This window comes from Trachemys scripta, chromosome 2 (genome assembly GCF_013100865.1).
Source record: "Trachemys scripta elegans isolate TJP31775 chromosome 2, CAS_Tse_1.0, whole genome shotgun sequence".
Lineage (NCBI taxonomy): Eukaryota > Metazoa > Chordata > Testudines > Emydidae > Trachemys > Trachemys scripta.
The window spans coordinates 200569114-200590528 of NC_048299.1; the positions used below are offsets into that span (position 1 = coordinate 200569114).

Sequence of the window (21415 nt, forward strand, 5' to 3'; positions counted from 1 at the left end):
ACAATACTCCACTTGAGGCCTAATTAGTAAGGAGTGGAGCGGAAAATAAATCTATCTTTTTCTGCCTCAGTTCCCCATCTGCAAAATGGGGATAATACTCACTTATCTCACATGGATATTGTGAAAATAAAGTAAAGGTTGGATAGCACTTGGATACTACAATGACTGCCATAGAAAAGACTGAGGAAATTAATTCTGTCTTCAGAACAGGGTTTGGATAGTGTGTCCCCAAGCCTTGTGTACTTCACTCTTTGAACAATATGGATAAAATAAAATATTAGTTGCTCATTAAGTGCACTCTCCTGTGCACTGAATTAAGAAGTAGTCCTGTGGGAAAAAATATTATGTAATCATGTAATTAGACTATTCACAATGCCTATGCCCAAGGTGGCCAAAATTAAGGTTGTGCAGGCAATCTTAATTCTGGCATTTACTAACTGTTGCATACTTGAAAAAATATGCTAACTTTATAATTATTTCTAAAGGGAATTACATTTTGTTTAATTTACTAACATTCAGGGAAACTCATTGAGAGGTTAGAGTGTAGCTCTTATCCAAAGCTTCTCCCACCATCCACTCCTTGAGATATGAATGCCTTCTGATAGGTGCAACTGAAATGGTGTATAGAAATGTATAAGGATCTGTTGAAGTACTGAGTGTCAAACTGGAATGCTGAACTTTTTTAAATAATGGGTAAAACAGAAAATTGTGTTTTAAAAAAAAAAAAAAAAAGTAGAGTAATAAGTTTACTCAAAGGTGTTGAAACTGAAAAATCAATTTCTAGATAAGGTGGCTTAATCTCTAAAATTGTGGTAAAAGATGACCAGTATAAAGAGAGACAAACAGTATAAAGAAGGAAAAAGCAGAGGAAAAGCAAGTGGTTTCACTGGCATAGGAATGTGCCACACACAATCTTTTTTTTAAATAGTTACTATCTTTGATTTAAGCAAGAATACATTTATATCCTAGGGTGTGTTTATGCCTTATGTCTCTTTGCCCACTTTAACAGGCTTTGTCTAACAAGGTTCTTGCTAGGAGAACTTAGGTTTCATAAGTATCAGGAAAGTAGTGAGCAATAGCAGAAGCAAGTAAGCTGTTTGCAGACTGGAGAAGATTCACATTTGAAACTGCAGTACTTAGGTAAGATTAACATATACAAAAATTAATTTCTTACTCCCCCTTTACCTCACAGGTAAGAAAGAAAACTGGTCTTTTCTGTGCCAGTCATTGTAGTATCCAAGTGCTATACAAACTTGCAGGGTGGATTTGATTTAAATTAAATTGTTTTAAATCATGTTTTAAAACATAGTCAGGAAGACTTGATTTAATCATGGTTTTCTACATAAAAGTGCATTCTTGTTGGTTGTTATAACCTTAATACATATTCATCACAACTCAGAGCTAGATGTAGGTTTCATTTTTAGAAGGTACACACTATACATTTTAAAAGTGATTTATTTTGAAAACTTTTCAGATTACTTTTACAGCTATATCAGAAAATGTATGATTGTTCGGTTATTTCATTTACCAAAGGTAATTGAAGCAGATATTTATGAAGTCATTGGGAGGTGAACTATCTCTAATTCAACAGGTTAATCATTTATATTTGGAGGTTTTTCTTGCCATGCTGTATTAGGAGGAGAACATCACCAGACAGACATTTACATTTTTATTTATCTAAAACAACAATGTTATGTATTCTGGATTTTTTTTCTTCAACAGCAAACATATAATATTTTAACAAAACAAGCATTTGAATTTTTGAATTTAGTTAAACATTCAAGTTTTTTAAAATCAGGTTTGTTTTTGTTAAAATTGTTTTTAAGTAAAATAGTTAAATGAAATATTAAAAAAAAAAATTAAATCGACTATGTCAGACAGGTCAACACAAGAAACTTAAAATATTGGCTTCTGCAGCTAACTCAGACATCTTCACCTTCATTTTCCTGTTTGTTCATAATCTGGAAAAGAAAAATAAGCTTTCCTGCTTTTTCAGGTCCCAAACAATTTCTCAATTTGAAATGAATTAGTCCAAAGGAGGAAAATATTCTTTCTACACTGGCAGAAGACACTACTGCTGTTTAAAGTGAGATTATCTCTTCAACAGTCTCTGAATTCAAGTGCTTAAGTGACTTCCACCAGTTCACTGGTGTGTCTTTCTTTAAAACATCATCAGCAAACATATATTTCTTGAATGTTTCCTATTCCCAAACTGGGTCTCTTTTACCGCCTGCTGCCATTATAGATTTTCCCTTCTAGTGAGAGAATGGTATGGTAGATCTCAAATCAATGAAGGTTACACTCAGAAAGACCTCAAGACTTCCGGAATATGCTGCTCAAATAGTTTCACTTTTGTTTCTACTGTTTGTCCCTCCCTTCTCACGTTTATCTGCAGACTTCTTCTCCTTGTCCAGATCTATTCCGCCCCCAACAATCTTCTATTCATTGAACTTTTTGAGACTTTGTACTTTTAGAGAGAGGTCAGGGATTGATTCTGTGTGCAGAAATTTGCAGAGGGACAGTAGGGTTGAGGTCTGCTATTTCTCACCTCTATATTTGATTTATTTAAAAACATTTTTGCTGTTAATAAGTATGTTATCTCTGGAGACACAAATCTACAGTTTGAGAACTGCAAAACTAAGTATCTCTGATGGTTATCTTCTAGACTGAGCACTGAGTCCGATCGGGTAGGTAGAAAGATTAACCTAAATAATCTATACAGAAGCCCCTGGAGCCCCATAAGGTTGGGTCCCTAATCCATGAACTATTGGAACTCATTTACAAAACTTTTCTTGAACATTACATGAATATATTGTCTCATACTATATAATTAGAATTTATAATCCCTATTCCATGATGAGATACATTATAGCTCAAAGATATCTTAAGATAGTTTTTTATCAAAAAAAAAAAATCCAATTTAAATAAAAAATCAGGTTTTTTTTTTGTAATTGTTGATTTTTATCCACCCTGCAAACTTGACAAGTACTTCATTTGTCAGTTGCAAGTAGGGTTTCCTTACCACTAGCCCTGCTCAATGTGCAATACAGACCCCAAGTATACTTGGGGATGGGAGGGGCTTGTCCTTACTAGGATTTTTTTTTTTTGGGGTGGTGTCTCAGTGTACCCAAAGTTCACTACTAGTCCTATCAAGATTACAGAATTGTTGTGTGCTGCTTTTAGTGGGTTTAACTTCAAAACTGGTTGGTATTTTTACCACTAAAACCTCCAGACATATAGTGAATAAAAATTACACTGGTTTGGGATTTACATGTTTTGAATTCTTACTGATTCAGGGTCAAAGTCCTACCAGCTGTCAGGGCTGAGGACTAATGCTCTGTACTCCTGGACAACTAGGAATTTGATTTGTTGAATGATGTGTTATAGACTAGCAAAGTGTGAGATACTGAAGCTCAAAATTATTTCACTTTTAGTAACATGCTTCTCTCTGTCCAGTGTGGTTCTACTTTCAAAAAGGACTAAAAATTACATTGTCACATTAGAGTCCTAGTTGCTGACTTAAATGAAGGTGGTAGTGGTGGGGGACGGGTGACTGTAAAATCTGAGGGCAAGTGGAGTCTACCCTTGTCCATCCTCATAGTAGTTACTGCAAGTGAGGGACAGTAATCAAGGCTGCATATCTTTCTGGCAAAAATTTAGATTAATCTAGATTGGCTTCACCTGTGGCCTCTAGAAGTTCTCTTGAGAAGATTCTTGCAGCCATTCGGCTGCAATCAACAACTAATTTGCCTTCATCCAAGTCTAATGTATTGATTACTTTAGAGGAGGGTATAATGGAGATGGTGGTTCAATATGTAGGACCTCTCAGAAACAATTACCCGGTATGTAAATTTGAAGTTAAAGAAACTTCTGTGGTAGTTACAGCCTCTTTATTTTCAGTTGCAGTTGATCGAAATTGATGAAAGCTGTGTGGAAGAAAAATGTTAACGTTCTATGTTAGATAGTTCATATTTTTCATAATGTGGTCAAAGTCACCTAGGCTTCGAGGAGAAATTTGCTTTGTTTTTGTACTGAATTTCTCAGTGATTTCATATAGCTTTGATACTAATTAGAGAAGTAGTGCTGCTTTACATTTTCTCCGATTTAAAAAGTTGTGTTTTTTCTTTGCCTTTAATGAAATAGTGATTCTGGTACATGGTGAACTTTTAGGGTTTGTCTAAACACACAAGTTGTACCACCACATACAGGTATAATTAAAGTGGTATTAACACCCTAGTGTGGATACTGTTGCATTGGTATAAAAGTGCTAATTTGTATAGCTTATTCTTATAAATTGTAGGGGATAAACTATACCAGTATAACTTCATGCACACTAGGGGTTGTACCAATTTAATTATTTCAGTAAAAAAAAAAAAAACACACCCTAATAGAAATAGTTAAATCAGTACAAAACCTTTGTGTGAGTCAGGACTTGGGTTGAATAGTAGGATTTTTTTTCCTTTAAAACTTAAATCTTCAGTTCAACTCCACTGATTTTTAGCCGCTGATGGAGTACCAGGGTAGAATGGCTGATAGTGTCATATGATTGTACCCACAGGAAGCTGCGATCTGTACTAAAGCTCACAACATTGCTACAGGTGGTAGTTACAATGGCAAAACATCTAAATCAGCGTAGTGTTGACAAAGCATAAGAATCATTAACTAAATCCCTGTTTCATTACATGGAAGTCTCATCTAATATCATGTGACTTAGGGTAAATGATTTTGTATTACACTATCAGTACAAACATATGCTAAAGTATATTCATGTTACTTCTTATCTCACAGAGGAAGGGGGTTGTGACAGTTCAAGCAAATCTTATTGGTGAAGGAGTTTCTATGTGACTTTTTCTAAATAGCCATTTCCTTACTTAACCATACCATTACGTGTGAAAGTAGACTGAACATCAACCTCTCTCAGGAAGGAAAGACTGCAGGGGAGAAAACCTTACTATTTTAAAATACTTGTGGTAAAATTCTGCTTCCATCTTAAGAAGAAAAAGTTGGTACAACATAATGTTATGCTTTTTAGATTGGTATTTACCTGTACTGTGAAAAGTTAACTTCTTTTATGAGATGAATTTCTCAGAAAAGATTGATATTGAAGATGACATAAATAAGAATGCAGTCATTGAACATGAAGGAATCCCTTCTGGTATCTTGGTGAGTTCTGTCCCTGATATCCTTATTTACTATAAATATAGTGACTTCATTTTGTGTGGCACAGTCAAGTAGTTAATAGTCATAGTGGATCTGTCAGAGAAACATTTAGTTTCAAGCTCTTTTTGAGTTGCAATACTCTTTAGAAAACCTTAATTTGAACTTCAATGGACTTGATTTGGTTTCACATTCTCTTTCATAACTGCATGCTCAACCGCAACTTCTAAATCTTTTTTTTTTTTTGTTATGTTTATTTAAGAGCAAAATGTATATTTGTTTTTTGCTATGTATACCTTGGCATACACAGTTCATTTGTTAGATATACCTCTGTATATCTAGTTAACTTTTGCTATAAAGAATATGAAGTGACCTAGTTAGAAATTTATTTTTATACGCAAACTGAAAAATGGAGTATAAAGTAAAAATTAATGAAACATTTTAAAAACATTATTTTAAATAAGGATTTTTATTCAAGTGACATTTGGAAGCTGCCAGTCCTCTGTATTATTTATTATAACTAAATACAAGTAAATATTATAGCTGCAGTTATAGTTTTGCTGATCTTGTAATTAAATATGTACAAAACTCTTAATTAAAAGTGAACAAGATACTAATAAAAATTATAAATGAGGAACAAATCTAATAAAATTTTGACTAAATGACAATTCTATCCAGTTAAACATAACTCCTACCTAATAAATATGTATTTTTACATGGGCAAAACCAGGTAAATTGAAGAAAATCAAGACTACACTCTTTTTCTTTTCCATTCTTCCCTTTTCTGTAGTAGTAATGAAAAGGAGCAACCCTTTATTTCTAACTCAGAAGGCACACTGCAATAGATACAATGTGAAATCAATAGAACAATTAATTCTCTTATCCATTAAGACCTCCATTGACATTTTTTCATAATGATAGTTATGATTCATTCCCTTTGTAGCGAAAACATCCTGTCAGTTGCTTGTGTGTATATAATGTGAACTGTGTATAATTTTGATTGAAAAAGTTGTATCTTACAAAATGTATTAGCATGTAATACTTTGGATTTCCCAAACAATACAATTAGCTAACCAAAGGTTGCATTAGTAAACCAGATGGAGTACACCAGGATTCTGAGCTAGGTTTTAAAAAATTAAGATAAATTGTTTTTCCATTGTTGCACTGAAGAAATGCCACAAATACACAGGAAGTTTTTCCTCTTCTTGTAGATGCTGTTCCAGTTATGTCACGTGCTTGCATATAGATTTTCCATTAAAAGTTCCTAAACTATAAACAATGCACATTAATGTACATTGTATTACTTTTGCAGTATTCAAAAGTGTGCTGCATGCTTTATGGCAGACAGACATGGTCCCTGCCTCAGACCTCAATACTTAAATTAGAACTCCTTAAATTTGAGAGTTTCCTGCCGAAGGTGTTTTAAAAATGTAATTTGAACCTCTAGTGTCTAGAATAAATCAGACATGTAGTCTGAGCTGAAAACTCCTGAGTTGTGTCCCATTTGCCATTGTGAAAGCTACTCGCCTCAGTTCCTCGAACTGTAAAATCTATTTTACAGGGGCGTGGAGAGTTAATTTAGTTAATATTGGTTTAAGTATCTTGCGCGTGGAACAAGCTATGCTACATAACCTAGCTATTTTTAGTTTCATAAACATGTGGCTTCATTTCCAGAGTAAGTAACTTTCCCCCTAGTTCTGTATTTACTGTTACAATTTGTCTTAATAGAAGATAGAGCAGGCAGTTTCAACTTTTTGAATTCTGTCATGGCTTTTTGCCTGAAAAACCTTTAATACTGTAGGGCAGTGTTTTCTGGCGATGCAATTTTTTTTTTCTTCCTGCTTAGAGCCACAGCATACTCCACCAATATTTGAATATTTTCAACTATAGAGAATCTTACAAATGCAAGCATATAACTTAAGCGTTCAAAAACCAAGACCTCTTGAGCATTAAAAATTACAAGAAGTTACCCTCTGCTTTGGAGCCCTCAGTATTGCTGAGCCTTTAAAATCTGCTGTTAACTCAGCAATATTTTTATTATTGACTAAAATTTAACTTTTGGCTATTACTCAGAAGTCAAGAGGGAAGAGTTTGAACGCGGCAGGTAGCATGCATGTTCTGAGTCCCAGGGACAAATGAAAGCTAAAATATATATATATTTTTTTAAATGCTGTCACATTCATTAAGCCTATCTCAGCTTTCCCAGCAGACTCTCACCTTTTATACCAGCCATGGAAACTAGACTGCTTTTAGGTGGTTCCAAAGAAGATGAAGAGGAAGCCATGGTTTCTTTCTTTTCTGTCTGCAGTCAAGACAATGTGAGATTTTAGCCATATAAGCCTGAAAGTAAGAGGGGAAACATTACTGCAAAAGTTTCCTTGTAGCATTTCTAAATCTGTGGTCAGAACTGCTTCTCTCACACTGGTGAAGCATCTGCATGTATTTAAGCAATAACATTGCTGCTACTTATCAAATTCAGTACTACTTACTTTAGGCTTTCCAGAATGCTTTTTGAACGGCTAAATCACAATTAAAAAAAAAAAAGATCCAGAAAACCTGTGGTCCTCTTGACATATTGAGACTCCGGGCAGCTATATGTAAGCGGGGGAATGGTCCCGCTATTGTGGGGAACTTTCCTGACTTCTGCACTACCNAAACACCCCCACTGAATGTTAGTAAGGGGGCAACAGTCCCCTTACATATACATTCTTAGATATAAAGTGGTGTTTTGACCCCTACTTGATCAATTTCATGTCCCAATTTGGATCTATTAAAATAACTAAAGGTAGTTTTCATTACCCCAAGTAAGCTATTCTTAAGAGCCTGACTTCTAAAATGTAGTCTCTCTTTTTTGCACTTGAAACTTAAATACCTGATTTGCAGCTTATTTAAAAAACAAACTGGACAATTCATATATAACAAAGATAGTTGAGTGGCTTTCAATTTTGATAAATGTTCTTCATGACCTTCAGTGTTACATCTGCTGTTTTGTAAACATAATTCTGCTGTTATTGCTACAGTAAGGTAGCAAAAATGCTTATTTCTAGAAGAGATTCCACAAGCATCTTTATTGCAGCTGCATGTTGGTCTCCATAATTCTGTCATGCTGCTGTGCATTTGCATCTCTCTTTCCCCCCTCCCCCCTGCTTCTTACGGCTTGTCTACACTACAAAATTACAGTTGATCTGTAGCCTCCGATTTTACAAAATCGATGGTGTATGTCCCCACTATGTACATTCCGTCGGCAGAGCGCATCCCCACTACCATTGGTAGCATCGACTCACAGAGTGATGCACCTGTGGGCAGCTATCCCACAGTTCCTGCTCCCGATTGGTATTCTGGGTTAGGCTCCCAATGTCTGATGGGACAAAAACATTTTCGTGAAGTGTTTTGGGTACATATCGTAAGCCTCCCATGATGCTCTTGGCTCCTCCCTCCCTCCCTGAAAGCAACAGCAAACAATCATTTTCGCGCTTAAGCCTCGGTTACTTGTGCAGACGCCATAGCACAGCAAGCATGGACCCCGCTCAGCTATATGCTGTTGTGAGCGTCACAAACTCCTCGCGCATTGTCCTGCGATATTTGCAGAGCATAGTCAGGAACAGCCTCGCGGAAGAATGTGATGCCACACAAATAGCTGTGCTGGAAGCCATGGAACGGAGCAATTTGCACATACTGGCAGCGGCAGCCAAGCTTGTTGACACAGTGGAATGCCCCTTCTGGGCTAGAGAAACAAGGACAGACTGGTGGGACCGCATTGTGATGCAGATATGGGATGAGGAGCAGTGGCTGCATAACTTTCGAATGCTTAAGGCCACATTCATGGAACTTTGCAAATTGTTTTCTCCAGCTCTGAAGTGCAGAAATACCAAAATGAGACCTGCTCTGTCAGTTGAAAAAGTGATAGCCCTGTGAAAGCCTGCAACGCCAGATTGCTACCAGTCAATCGGGAATCAGTTTGGAGTGGGTAAATCTACCGTGGGGGCTGCTGTGATCCAAGTAGCCAGGGAAATCAATTCACTTCTGCTAAGAAGGGTAGTGACTCTGGGAAACGTGCAGGACATAGTGGATGGCTTTGCTGCGATGGGGTTCCCTAACTCTGGTGGGGTGACAAACGGAATGCGCATCCCTATCTTGGCACCAGACCACCTTGCCAAAGAGTACATAAACCAGAAGGGCTACTTCTCAATGGTGTTGCAAGCACTAGTGGATCACAGGAGTCGTTTCACCGACATCAACGTGGGATGGTCGGCAAAGGTACATGATGTGCGCGTCTTTAGGAACTCCAGTCTCTTCAGAAAGCTGCAAGAAGGAACTTTCTTCCCAGACCAGAAAATTACCATTGGTGATATTGAAATGCCAATAGTTATCCTTGGAGACCCATCCTTGGAGACCCAGCCTACCCCTTGCTCCCGTGGCTCATGAAGCCGTACACTGGCAGCCTGGACAGCAGTAAGGAGCAGTTCAACCAGAGGCTGAGCAAGTGCAGAATAGTGGTAGAATGTGCCTTTGGATGTCTAAAGGGGCGCTGGTGCAATTTACTCACTAGGTTAGACCTCAGCAAAAGCAATATTCCTATTGTTGTTGCTGCTTGCTGTGCTCTACATAATATCTGTGAAAGTTAAGGGGGAAAAGTTTCTGCCTGGGTGGGGGGTTGAGGCAGATCGCCTGGCTGCCAATTATGAGCAGCCAGACACCAGGGCAATAAGTAGAGCACATTGAGGTGCACTGCATCTTCGAGAGGCTTTGAAAACCAGTTTCATGAATGATCCAACACTGATGTGACAGTTCTGTGTGTTGTTCCTTACCAACCTGCCCCCTTTTTCGCATGTACTGCCCTGTAAACTAAACCCCCACCAACCACAGTGTGCACAGTGAATAAAGAGCCTCTTGTACTCAATTCATGCATTTTTATTATGCTAACAAACACAGAACAGAGACAGCAATGATAACCAGGTAAGGGCCTGATAACACAGGGAGGGAGGGGCAAGGACATGTAACTTATTACAATTGCACTGTCTAGCAATAAAAGCTGTGGGAATGAGAGCTTTCTGCTCCATGAATCATCCCCTGGAGTTGAGTTCAAGGGATAACGGAACTCTTCCCCTTCCTCCCCTCTGCATTCTAGGACATCTGGGAGAGGAGGATATGGAACTTGGTGAGGAGAGCAACTGGTTCATCACTGGGTGCAGCGGGACTCTACTGTCTAGCTGCCTTTCCTGCACCTCAACCAGATGCCTCAACATGTCTGTTTGCTCCCCCATGAGCCGCAACATCTCCTCATGCGTGTTACGCTCTTGTTCCCTGCTTGCTTTTCTGCTCTCTTGGTCAATGCGCATGCTCTCTTGAGTGTGAGAGCCTCCAGGCATGGAGCTGGGCCCTGTCAGCCTCGGAAGAACGCATCAAATCACGGAACATGTCTTCCTTTGTCTGCTTTTTTCGCCTTCTAATCTGGGACAGCCTTTGTGCTGGAGTGGAGGAAGCACCCAGAGAAAATGTTGCTGCTGCAAGGAAAAGAATATGTTGTTGAAAACAAAAGGTTAACTGTTGCAATGAATGAAACAATTCACAGCAGTAAATACATTCCCTAAGGTACTCTGCCACTACCCGCCCTCCTCCCCCTACTTCGGAATTCGTAATGGACTCCGTTGTAGAGAAGGAACTGAGGAGCTCGGGCTGTGCACGCGCTATTCAAACACTGACAGCTCGAGAGGCGTGCACAGCCTGTAGAGGTACTGCTGTACAAATCTGTGACTGAAGGCTCTGGGACACACCTTCACCTGAAGTGGAGCATCCACAGGGACACTTATCTCGAAGAATGTCAGTTACTGCACAGGGGGAGTAACCTCCTCTTGCCTGCTGTGCATTCTCCTCCTCCTCCTCCTCTTCCTCATCAACAATGTCTTCCTCGTTGTTGTCTGTGTCCGTCTACCTCCCTTGGGAGGTATCCACAGAGTGTTGGGATCCTGGTGGGGTCCCTGCCTAGAATCGCATGCAGCCACTCTCAGAAGCGGTTCACGGTCCCAGGCCAACGGGGGCAGCGAGAAGCGGCACGGGCGAGCGATGTGCTGGCCGCGGCTTCCCGCCGCCCCCATTGGCCCGGGACGGCAAACCGCGGCCAGTGGGGGCCGCGATCAGCCGAACCTGCCGCGTCAGCAGGTAAATAAAACTGGCCCGGCCCGCCAGGGTGCTTACCCTAGCGAGCCGCTTGCCAAACGTTGCCGACCCCTGGTTTACACTCTTTGTGTATGAAAGACTATCTTCGTAAACTTAAGGGATGGAAATTCATTTTTTAAATAAAAGCTTAGGTTCCGTAGAAGTTGAGAGCAGTCACCAGAAAAGTTGCCTACTTGTCCCTGGTGAGTGGGTTTTTCAAGCCTTATATTAATAATGTTGGTAGCTGGATGTTGATGTTTCTCTGAACATGTTATATCTTCATCTATTTTTAATTCAGATATATTGTCTCCAGCAAGTAATTTTTAACTGTCAGAAGTATGTTGTCACATCTAGCTACAATGGCTGGTCTTCTGTTGTAAATTTTTTCTATTTAAAAGTGAATTGAGGCATCTGTGTAAACTTCCTTAGGGTGGTTCTGCTTGTCCCTTTATTTCAGGTAAAAATCTTTCTTATTGCACTCTGTGATTGCTGCTGCAGATGAATGGCAGCACTTTTCCTAAAAGCTCTGGAAAGGGTTCGATACACTGAATGTTTTATGTTGAGAGAAGTCTTGACACTGCATATGTGTGGTGACTTTACTAGCAAATACATACAGTTCCTGCTTCAGAAGGCAGTTGTTTAATCTTGTGTAGGAGGAGGACTAGACTTCTTATCTGTCTTCCTTGGTTTTGTTTCACTTTTGTTCTACATCACTTTGCCTTCCAAGTAAGTCACTGAATGTAAGTAATTTTCATACTCTTATAATTTTTTTAACTTTGTTTATAAATTAGTGTGGTGAAAATGAAGGAAGAACCAGACATTGTGGAGGTACCAGAAGCTTCTCCATACAGTTCTGTCAATATGTTGTGGTGTTGACCTGTGACATTGTTGTCTTCAGTAAAGATTGTCTGAACAATTGTATTAAAAATATTAAGATTTTTATGTAGGCAGTCCTCTGAGAATGAAACAGCCACACTGGGTTCCATTGAGAAGCTAAGCAGGACTTGAATCTAGGCCTTCAGAATTGAAAACAACATAAATTAGAAGTCTCTTTTAAAATAGTTTTTAAATAGTTTTTCATAGGTTAGTTTAAATTCTTTAATATAGGTTCATTTTGATATCTATGTGAAAACTGTCATTCTATTTTGTGGAGGAGTTCAAAGTTCAGTCAGTGGAGTGCCTGTAAAAAGACTTGTGCTAATCATGTGGCTTATAGTAAACAGACTCGTTGATAATTAAATGATATTGCAAGATTAAATTTGGTACAAATATCTGACTTAATTTTTTCCTTTTTTTTTTTCTTTTCTTTCAGTCTCAGACTATGAATTACGTGGGACAGCTTGCAGGACAAGTTCTAGTTACTGTGAAAGAGCTATATAAAGGCATTAACCAGGCCACTCTTTCAGGATGCATCGATGTAATTGTGGTTCGGCAGCAGGATGGTACATACCAGTGTTCTCCTTTCCATGTCCGATTTGGGAAGCTTGGTGTTCTGCGTTCTAAGGAAAAAGTGGTAAGTGTAGCAAATGGCATGGGCCTGGGGAATGGACCTGTCACTTGAAAGAAAATATAAATATATATATAAAAAATAAAATTATATATTTTTCCTGTTACACATGCACAACCTGCAGCAATGCTGAGGCCAGAACACTTTCACACACAGGCGGTATAAGATGATGGTTTTGAGGTCTAATAGACAATCTTTGGCTGCACGGTCATCTGATAAGGAATGTATCACTGCAAAGATAAGTGTGTGCAGATCAGGAAGGAAAGATGAGATTTCTGAGAGCTACCCATTAAGCTATGAAAACTTAATATGAGCCCAAGGGATGTATAGTCTTTCCATGGCCTTAGACTTTTGGGAGGTTTTCCGAGTGCTGCTAGCTGAAGAAACGTGGATCCAAGTGGCTGATTGTAGTACTGGGACCTCAGTTATTGCAGATTACTTATGCTTAGGGACGTTTATGTGTTAGTCATTACTCTCTTCCTCCTGTAACTTTCTTGATGCTATAAGAAATGTAATCAATACTCTGACATTTTATAGCCATCAAAGTTGCAAAAGAGTCTTATAACATGTTCAGGGGTTTTTCTCACACTTCAGTCAAATCTACCAGTTTGTCTCAAATGCAGGGCCGGCTTCAGGCACCAGCCGACCAAGCACGTGCTTGGGGCGGCACCTTAGAAGGGGTGGCCAATGTTCGGATGGCGGGGGGCGCTTGCGGTGTTTTTTGTTTTTGTTTTTTGTTTCGGTCGCGCAGCGCGGAGGGTGTTTTGGCAGCGCGGGGGGGAGGGGGAGGGGGAGGTGGCGGGGATTTAGCGGCACGGCGTGGCCCGGCGCTCCGGGGGTTTGGGCGGCACGGCGCTTGGGGGGGTGGGGGGCAGGGATTTGAACGGCCCGGCCCTCCGGGGGTTTGGCTGGCGCGGCGCTCGGGGGGGGGGAGGGGGGTTTGGCCGGCGCGGCGATCCAGAGGTTTGGGCTGGCCGGCGTGGCGCTCGGGGGACGGGGGGTTCGGCGGCCCGGCGCTGGGGGGGGTGTGTTATGGCGGGGCGCCAAAAAAGTTAGAGCCAGCCCTGCTCAAATGACAGCTTTTTACTAGTAAATGTGTATTTTCTTTTGTTGTTTAAATGGGACTGGCTCCGATACACTGGAGGAGGAAATGCTTCATACCACTTCTTGTGGCCAACTGTAGTCACTGTATTGACTAGTTTAGGAGGTCGTAACGTATACCCCATCTTAGCTGGGAGGAGGGATACTGCAACATGAAATCTTTAGGACTAGGAGGAGAAGGAAAACTGAGAGGCTCTTGGAGAACGTAAGAATGGCCTTATGGGTCAGACCATGGTCCATCCGCCCAGTACCCTGTCTTCTGACAGTGGCCAGTGCCAGAAGCCTCAGAGGGAATGAACAGAACAGGACAATTATTGAGCGATCCATCCCCTGGCATCCAATCCGCCATCAGAAGTTTAGGGACACCCAGAGAGTGGGGTTGTGTCCCTTACCATCCTGGCTAATAGCCATTGATGGACCTATCCTCCATGAACTCACCTAATTCTTTTTTGAACTCAGTTATATTTTTTGTCCTTCACAACATCTCCTGGCAATGAGTTCCACAGGTTGACTGTATGTTGTGTGAAGAAGTACTTCCTTATGTTTGTTTTAAACCTGCTGCCTGATAATTTATATACCACAAGAACTGGGGGGCACTCAATTAAAGGAGTAAATAACACTTCCCTATTCACTTTCTTGACACCATTCATGGTTTGATAGAGGTCTGTCATATCCCCCTGTAGTCTCTTTTTCTAAGTTGAACAGTCCCAGAGTTTTTCATCTCTCCTTCTCTGGAAGCTGTTATACACTAATTATTTTTGTTGACCTTCTCTGTATCTTTTCCAATTCACTCTTTTTTTGAAATGGGGCAGCCAGAACTGCACGCAGTGTTCAAGGTGTGGGCGTACCATGGAGTCATATAATGGCATTCTGATATTTTTTTATCTTATTTTCCATCCCTTCCTATTGGTTCCTGATATTGTTAGCTTTTTTCACTGCCGCTGCACATTGAGCGGATGTTTTCAGAGAGCTATCCACAATGATTCAAAGATCTTTCTTGAGAGGTAACAACTAATTTAGACCCCATCATTTTGTATGTATGTTAGGATTGTTTTCTAATATGCGTTACAGTAGAAACTCAGTTACGAACACCAGAGTATTCAATCAGGCAGCAGCGGAGACCAAAAAAAAGGCAAATGCAATACAGTGTTAAATGTAAACTATTTAAAAAAGATTTGACAAGGTAAGGAAACTGTTTCTGTGCTTGTTTCATTTAAATTAAGATGGTTAAAAGCAGCATTTTTCTTCTGCATAGTAAAGTTTCAAAGCTGTATTAAGTCAGTGTAAAAATAACTGTTTTCAGTTTTGAAAAAAAGTAACATTTTGTTCAGAGTTATGAACAACTTCCATTCCTGAATCAGAGGGGTAGCCATGTTAGTCTGGATCTGTAAAAAAGCAACAGAGGGTCCTGTGTCACCTTTAAGACTAACAGATGTATTGGAGCATAAGCTTTCGTGGGTGAATGCCCACTTCATCAGACCCACGAAAGCTTATGCTGCAATACATCTGTTAGTCTTAAAGGTGCCACAGGACCCTCTGTTGCTTTTTCCATTCCTGAGGTGTTCGTAACTATCTTCTGCTGTACTTTGTACTTAATCAACATTGAATTTCATCTGCCATTTTATTGACAGTTTTGAGAGATTCCTTTGTAACTTTGTCAGTGTTGGAATTAACTTCCTTGAGTAATTTTATATCAGTGACACACCCCTAGGGTGCAATCTGGAGCTGTGGGACCGTTGTGCCCCCTTAACTCTTCCATCTGGGCTGTCTCTCTCAATGCTGTGCTAGTGACAAGGAGCAAACCCCTCCAAGTGCTGCGATCACTCAGCCAACAACGTCCAGGGACATACCCAGCTAAGTTGCATGAATGCTCTCGAAGCCATTCATGAAATATATAGGGGGAGACACCAGCAAATCCCACCCCTCACAACCTTGCACCCCAGAAATGTACCGTCTTACACTGCTCAAGACCTCTCTTGAACAGTGCAAGCTCATTAATTAGTTCGACACTTTGTCAAAGGATAGTGGATATGCACCATCCTTTGTAGTCTGAGCAGATTCCCCAAGAACTTCAGATAAACTCACTGGTAAGGATAAAAGGTTAAAATAAACTTAACTACAGAAAGATAAATCGACAGTTCTACTTAAAATCTAATTGCGGTTAACTCAGGCGATTAACTCAAAAATTAATCGCGATTAAAAAAATTAATTGTGATTGTAGTTTTAATTGCACTGTTAAACAATAGAATATCAATTGAAATTTATTACATATTTTTGGATGTTTTTCTACATTTTCAAATGTCAAACCTCAATCTGCTTCCTAAAAAAGCACTGATTTCTTTTGTGGGGTAGGAGAGCACAAAGCAGGAGGTATGACAGTCTCTTGGGAGAAGCCTGGAGTGGTGATAAAGTGGAATGCAGGCATCATATAAAAATAATCAGAGAGGAATCAGTCTTAAGGTAAACATTTATGTGTTTTGCTGTGTGGAAGATACTCTACATTTAACTGTCTTTGCTCCCACAGATTGATATAGAAATTAATGGAGACACAGTTGATCTTCATATGAAGCTGGGTGACAATGGAGAGGCTTTCTTCGTACAGGAAACTGAAGAAGAATACGTAAGTGTTTTGTGGTGTTTGAAGAGTACATTGCTGAGTACATTGTTTAGTTAATTATATCCTGTTACTAGTGCTGTGTCTCATGTTCTCAATATTAAAATACAGCATTTTTAATGACTGATCTTTTTATTGCTGATTCATAACTTGCATTATTTGCTTGCAATAGTTCAATAAAATACTGTATCTAACACATTTACTGGTGGCAGGAAAGTAACAGATCCTCCTGAGCACACCTTGTTTTTCAGAGCTGTAATAGGAAGACTTGCTGCACTTTTCACCCTGTTTGCTTAGAACAGTAATCAATTATGTCGTTAATTTTAGGGTGATGTTGACTGTACAGATTGTGCAGTGACTGTTAACTACTCTTTGCAAGTAGTTCAAGTCACTTGTGTTACTGACCTCAGTATCAGTGTGGTTTGTTTACATTGGCAGGGTGCAGTTTCTTATCTCTGAATTTTCATTAGTTAACTTGTTTTCCAAAACTAGGAAGTCATTGTAGTGGGTTGGCTTTCTGATACAGTTGTCCTCTGAATATCCCCCAAGGCCTCTTGAGATTGTAGGCTTTTCAGCTCTTGATGCTTACACATCTGTTGCCTTAAAAAGTATAGCCTTGGGGAGTGGAGGAAGCCCGGAGTAACTAGTACAGAATAGTTACTGCTTAGAAAGCAAATTAAACTAATCAACAAAAAAAGGCACTCTGAGGGCTTGTCTACACTATGCAGCTTTTAGTGGCAAGGTTGTGTCGACACAGCCTTGTCGCTAAAAGTCAGCGCGTGTGAATGCTTTCTATTGGTATTTTGTCGGCACTTTTGCTGACAATACTTCCAGCCCTGTGAGCGGCAGTAGCTTTGTTGGCAGGAGAGCGCTCACACTGCCACTTGTGTTGGCAAAACTTTTGTCTTTTGCAGGCGAGGCTTTTTAAAATACCCGTGAAAGACAAAAGTTTTGTCGACAGCGTCACAGTGTAGACAGTCCCTTAGTGCAGAACAAGATGTTCCACACAGAGAAGTTAGTATGGAATAGCTATCACACTTTAAATTTACACCCTACTTACTTCACACTAACTTCCCTGAATAGACAAGCCCTTACTTTCTTCAGTATTTCATATTCATAGCAAACTGCATTATATGCGCATATGTCAAAGCTTGTCTCAGTTGATAGATATTTTGTGATTCATAAAGCCTCTTCCACATCCTGATCATGGACTTGGGGCGGGGGGGGTCATAGGCATTGGTGTTTTTGGAGGGAATAGGAGACATATCAAAAGTAAACACTTTTTGGACAATGAAATACAAACAGATTATAAATGAATGTCATGAAAACTTGCAAATCTTAAAAATGAACTAGCTGTTGGGGGTGGGAAGAGTGGCAGTTCATTTTTTTTTTTATGAAATAAAAAACTCACTATGGAAGCAAAGTGGTTGTGAATCATTCACAATGAAAGGGGAAAAATCAGCATCAACATTATTAGTACTCAAAATAATAACTTGTGAAGAAGAACCATAATGTCTAGGAAGAGAATGGAGACTCAGATTCTAACAGCAAAAAATCTAAGTACATCAGCAGTAGGAAGCCTGCCAAACAATCAGTCGGGCCACTCAATGATTGAGGTACTACAGGAGCACTCAAGAACTGTGGAGAAGTTAAATGAATTATTTGCATCAGTCTTCACTGCAGAGGATGTGAGGGAGATTCCCATACCTGAGCCATTTTTTTTTAGATGACAAATCTGAGGAACTGTCCCAGATTGAAGTGTCAGTAGAGAGGATTTTGAACAAATTGATAAATGAAACAGTAATAAGTCACCAGCACCAGATGGTATTCGCCAAAATGTTCTGAAGGAATTCAAATATAAAATTGCAGAACTACCAACTGTGGTATGTAACCTATTATTTAAACCCGCTTCTGTACCAGATGACTTAAGGGTAGCTAATGTGACACCAATGTTTAAAAAAGGATCCAGAGGAAAGCCTGGCAGTTATAGGCCAGGAAGCCTAACTTCATTGTCAGGCAAATTGGTTGAAACTGTAGTAGGAAACAGAATTATCTGACACGCAAATGAACACAATTTGTTGGGGAAGAGTCAACACAGCTTTAGTAAAGGGAAATCATGCCTCACCAATCTATTAGAATTCTTTGAGGGAGTCGTCAAACATGTGGACAAAAGAGATCCAGTGGATATAGTGTACTTGACTTTCAGACTTTGACAAAGTCTCTCACCAAAGGCTCTTAAGCAAAGTAAGCAGTCATAGGATAAGAGGGAACGTCTATCCTCATGGATCTGTAACTGGTTAAAAGACAGGAAACCAGGGTAGGAATAAATGGTCAGCTTTCATAATGGAAAGAGGTAAATAGTGGTGTCCCCGGGGATCTATACTGGAACAAGTGCTGTTCAACATACTAATAAATGATCTGGAAAAACGGATAAACTGAGGTGGCAAAATTTGCAGACGATACAAAATTACTCATGATTAGGGCTCCATGTTTGTCACGGAGGTCGCGAAAGTAACGGATTCCCCAGAAGCCCCAGGACCAGCTGCTCAGGCGGCCCTGGGGACAGCCACACTGGCCGCTGTTGGAGTTGCTCTGCAGCCAGCCACTCGGGTGGCCCTGCAGCCAGCCGCACCAGGCGCTGCTGGAGCGATCTAGGGCCAGCTGCACTGGCCAGTGCTCTGGTGGTCCCTGGCAGCTAGCTCTGGGGAACGCCTGAACAGCGGCCAGTGCAGCTGGCCCTGGAGATCACCTGAGAAGTGATCCCATGGGCAGTAGGATCAGCCGTAGCTCAGTGGCTCCTGTCAGCGGTCCTGGGGCGGCCAGAGCAGCAGCTGGCCCCCCGGGCCTCCCCTCCTCTGCACTGGCCAAAGTGGCAGCGGGACCCCGGAGCTTCTCCACCTCCTCCCCCCCCCCCCCCCCCCCCCCCCGCAGCTGGTGCTGCGGACCTCCCGGGTTTCCCCCAAAGGTTCAATCGGGTATTTATGGTATAAATATGGGCTATGGGTTTTTTTCCTTGCCTGTAACCTGTCCGTGACTTTTGTTCAAAATACCCGTGATTAAATCGTAGCCCTACTCATGATAGTTAAGTCCATAGCAGACTGCGAAGAGTTACAAAGGGATCTCACAAAACTGGGTGGACTAGGCAATAAAATGGCAGATGAAATTCTGTGTTGTTAAATGCAAAGCAATACATGTTGGAAAACATAATCACAACTACACATACACAATGATGGGATCTAAATTATCTGTTACCACTCAAGAAAGAGATCTTGGAGTCATTTTGAATAGTTCTCTGAAAACATCTGTTCAATGTGCCGCGTCAGTCAAAAAAAAGCACTAACAATGTTAGGAACCATTAGGGAAGGGACAGAATATAAGAGAAAATATAATGCCACTATATAAATCCGTGATATGGCCACACCTTAAATACTGCCTGCAGTTCTGATTGCCCCATCTCAAGAAAGATATATTGGAATTGGAAAACGTACAGAGAAGGGCAACAAAAATGATTAAGGGTATGGAACATCTTTCGTATGAGGAGAGATTAAAAAGACTGACTTTTCAGTTTGGAAAAGAGATCAGTAAAAGGGGATATAACAGAGGTCTATACTTCCTACTTCACATAACACAAGAACCAGGGATCACCCAATGAAATTAAGAGGCAGCAGGTTTAAAACAAACAAAAAAGAAGTACTTCACACAATGCACAGTCAGCCTGTTAAACTCGTTGCCAGCGGATATTGTGAAGGCCAAAATGTTCAAAAAAGAATTGGATAATTTCATGGAGAATAGATCCATCAATGGCCATTAGCCCAGATGGTCAGGGATGCAACCCTGTGTTCTGGGTGTCCCTAGCCTCTGATTGCCAGAAGCTGGGAATGGTCACTCAATTGCCTGTTCTGTTCATTCTCTCTAAAGCACCCTGCGTTGGCCACTGTCAGAAGACAGGATGCTGGGCTAGACAGACCATTGGTCTAATCCAGTATGGACATTCTTATATTCTTAATATAACACGTAACATGACTAAATACAAAACTGAAAGCAGTTCTTTTGCAGGCAGAGAGCAAACCAATCACTGATGGGAATTGATCAGTCAAAAGTTTAAAAAACCACCAACCCAACAACCACTTCCTAAATGTCTAGGACAGGACTTTAACACAGCTGTTGCACTTAATATAAACTAAAACCAAGTTATAAAACAATAGTTAATCCACTATTGCCTATCCTATCTGTATAACCAGGGCCGGCTTTAGCAAGAGCAGGGCCCGATTCCTGGGGGCGGGGCTTGCTGCAAGCCCCACCCCCAGGAATCGAGCCGCGGGGGGGTGGGGGAGACCTGAGCCGACCCGCTGGGGGGGGAGACCCGAGCCGCGCCACGCTGCAGGGACTGGGCCGGGCCTGAGCCGCCGGGGCTGGGCTGGAGCCAAGCCGGGCCAGAGCCGCTGGGGCCTGCGGGAACGGGCCGCGCCTCCCCGGAGCCCTTCTGGCGCCCTCACCACCCCAGCTTACCTTGTGCTGCCGGCCCACCCCTGCTTCTTTCGCGGGAAGCAGGGGAGGGGGCGGAGCGTTCAGGAGAGGGGAGGAGGGGGAAGTGAGCTGGGGGCGGGGTGGACAGCTGCAGCGCAGGGCCCTCTTGGCGCGGGGCCCAATTCAGCCAAATCGGCTGAATCGGCCTAAAGCCGGCTCTGTGTATAACAGTGTTCCAGATAACTATTAGTAGGTACAGGTACACATAAAGGCAACAGAAAAAGTAGTTGCAGGACTGAGAATAGAATTGAGGCGTCCTGGTTTCTAGTCCCCTGTCTAGCTGAAATATTTGATATTTCCTCTTTGTTTCAGCTGCTCATTCTGTCTCACCAACACTTAGTTTTCAGTTTTCT

General features: G+C 40.9%; 1 protein-coding gene across 5 annotated transcripts in view; it reads left to right on the forward strand.

The window, feature by feature from the left end:
• Positions 1-21415, forward strand: part of LPIN2 (lipin 2) — a 67309-nt gene that overhangs the window by 9851 nt on the left and 36043 nt on the right. For 2 of the 5 annotated variants that reach the window (XM_034762714.1, XM_034762711.1), the window contains exons 2-3: positions 12626-12826; positions 16446-16541. In XM_034762714.1, coding sequence (XP_034618605.1) covers positions 12635-12826; positions 16446-16541 — 288 coding nt within the window. In that variant the 5' untranslated portion in view covers positions 12626-12634. Of the gene's footprint in view, positions 1-4762; positions 5164-11802; positions 12054-12625; positions 12827-16445; positions 16542-21415 lie in introns of those variants that run through there. The other 3 variants (XM_034762713.1, XM_034762710.1, XM_034762712.1) reach the window with 3 other exon arrangements.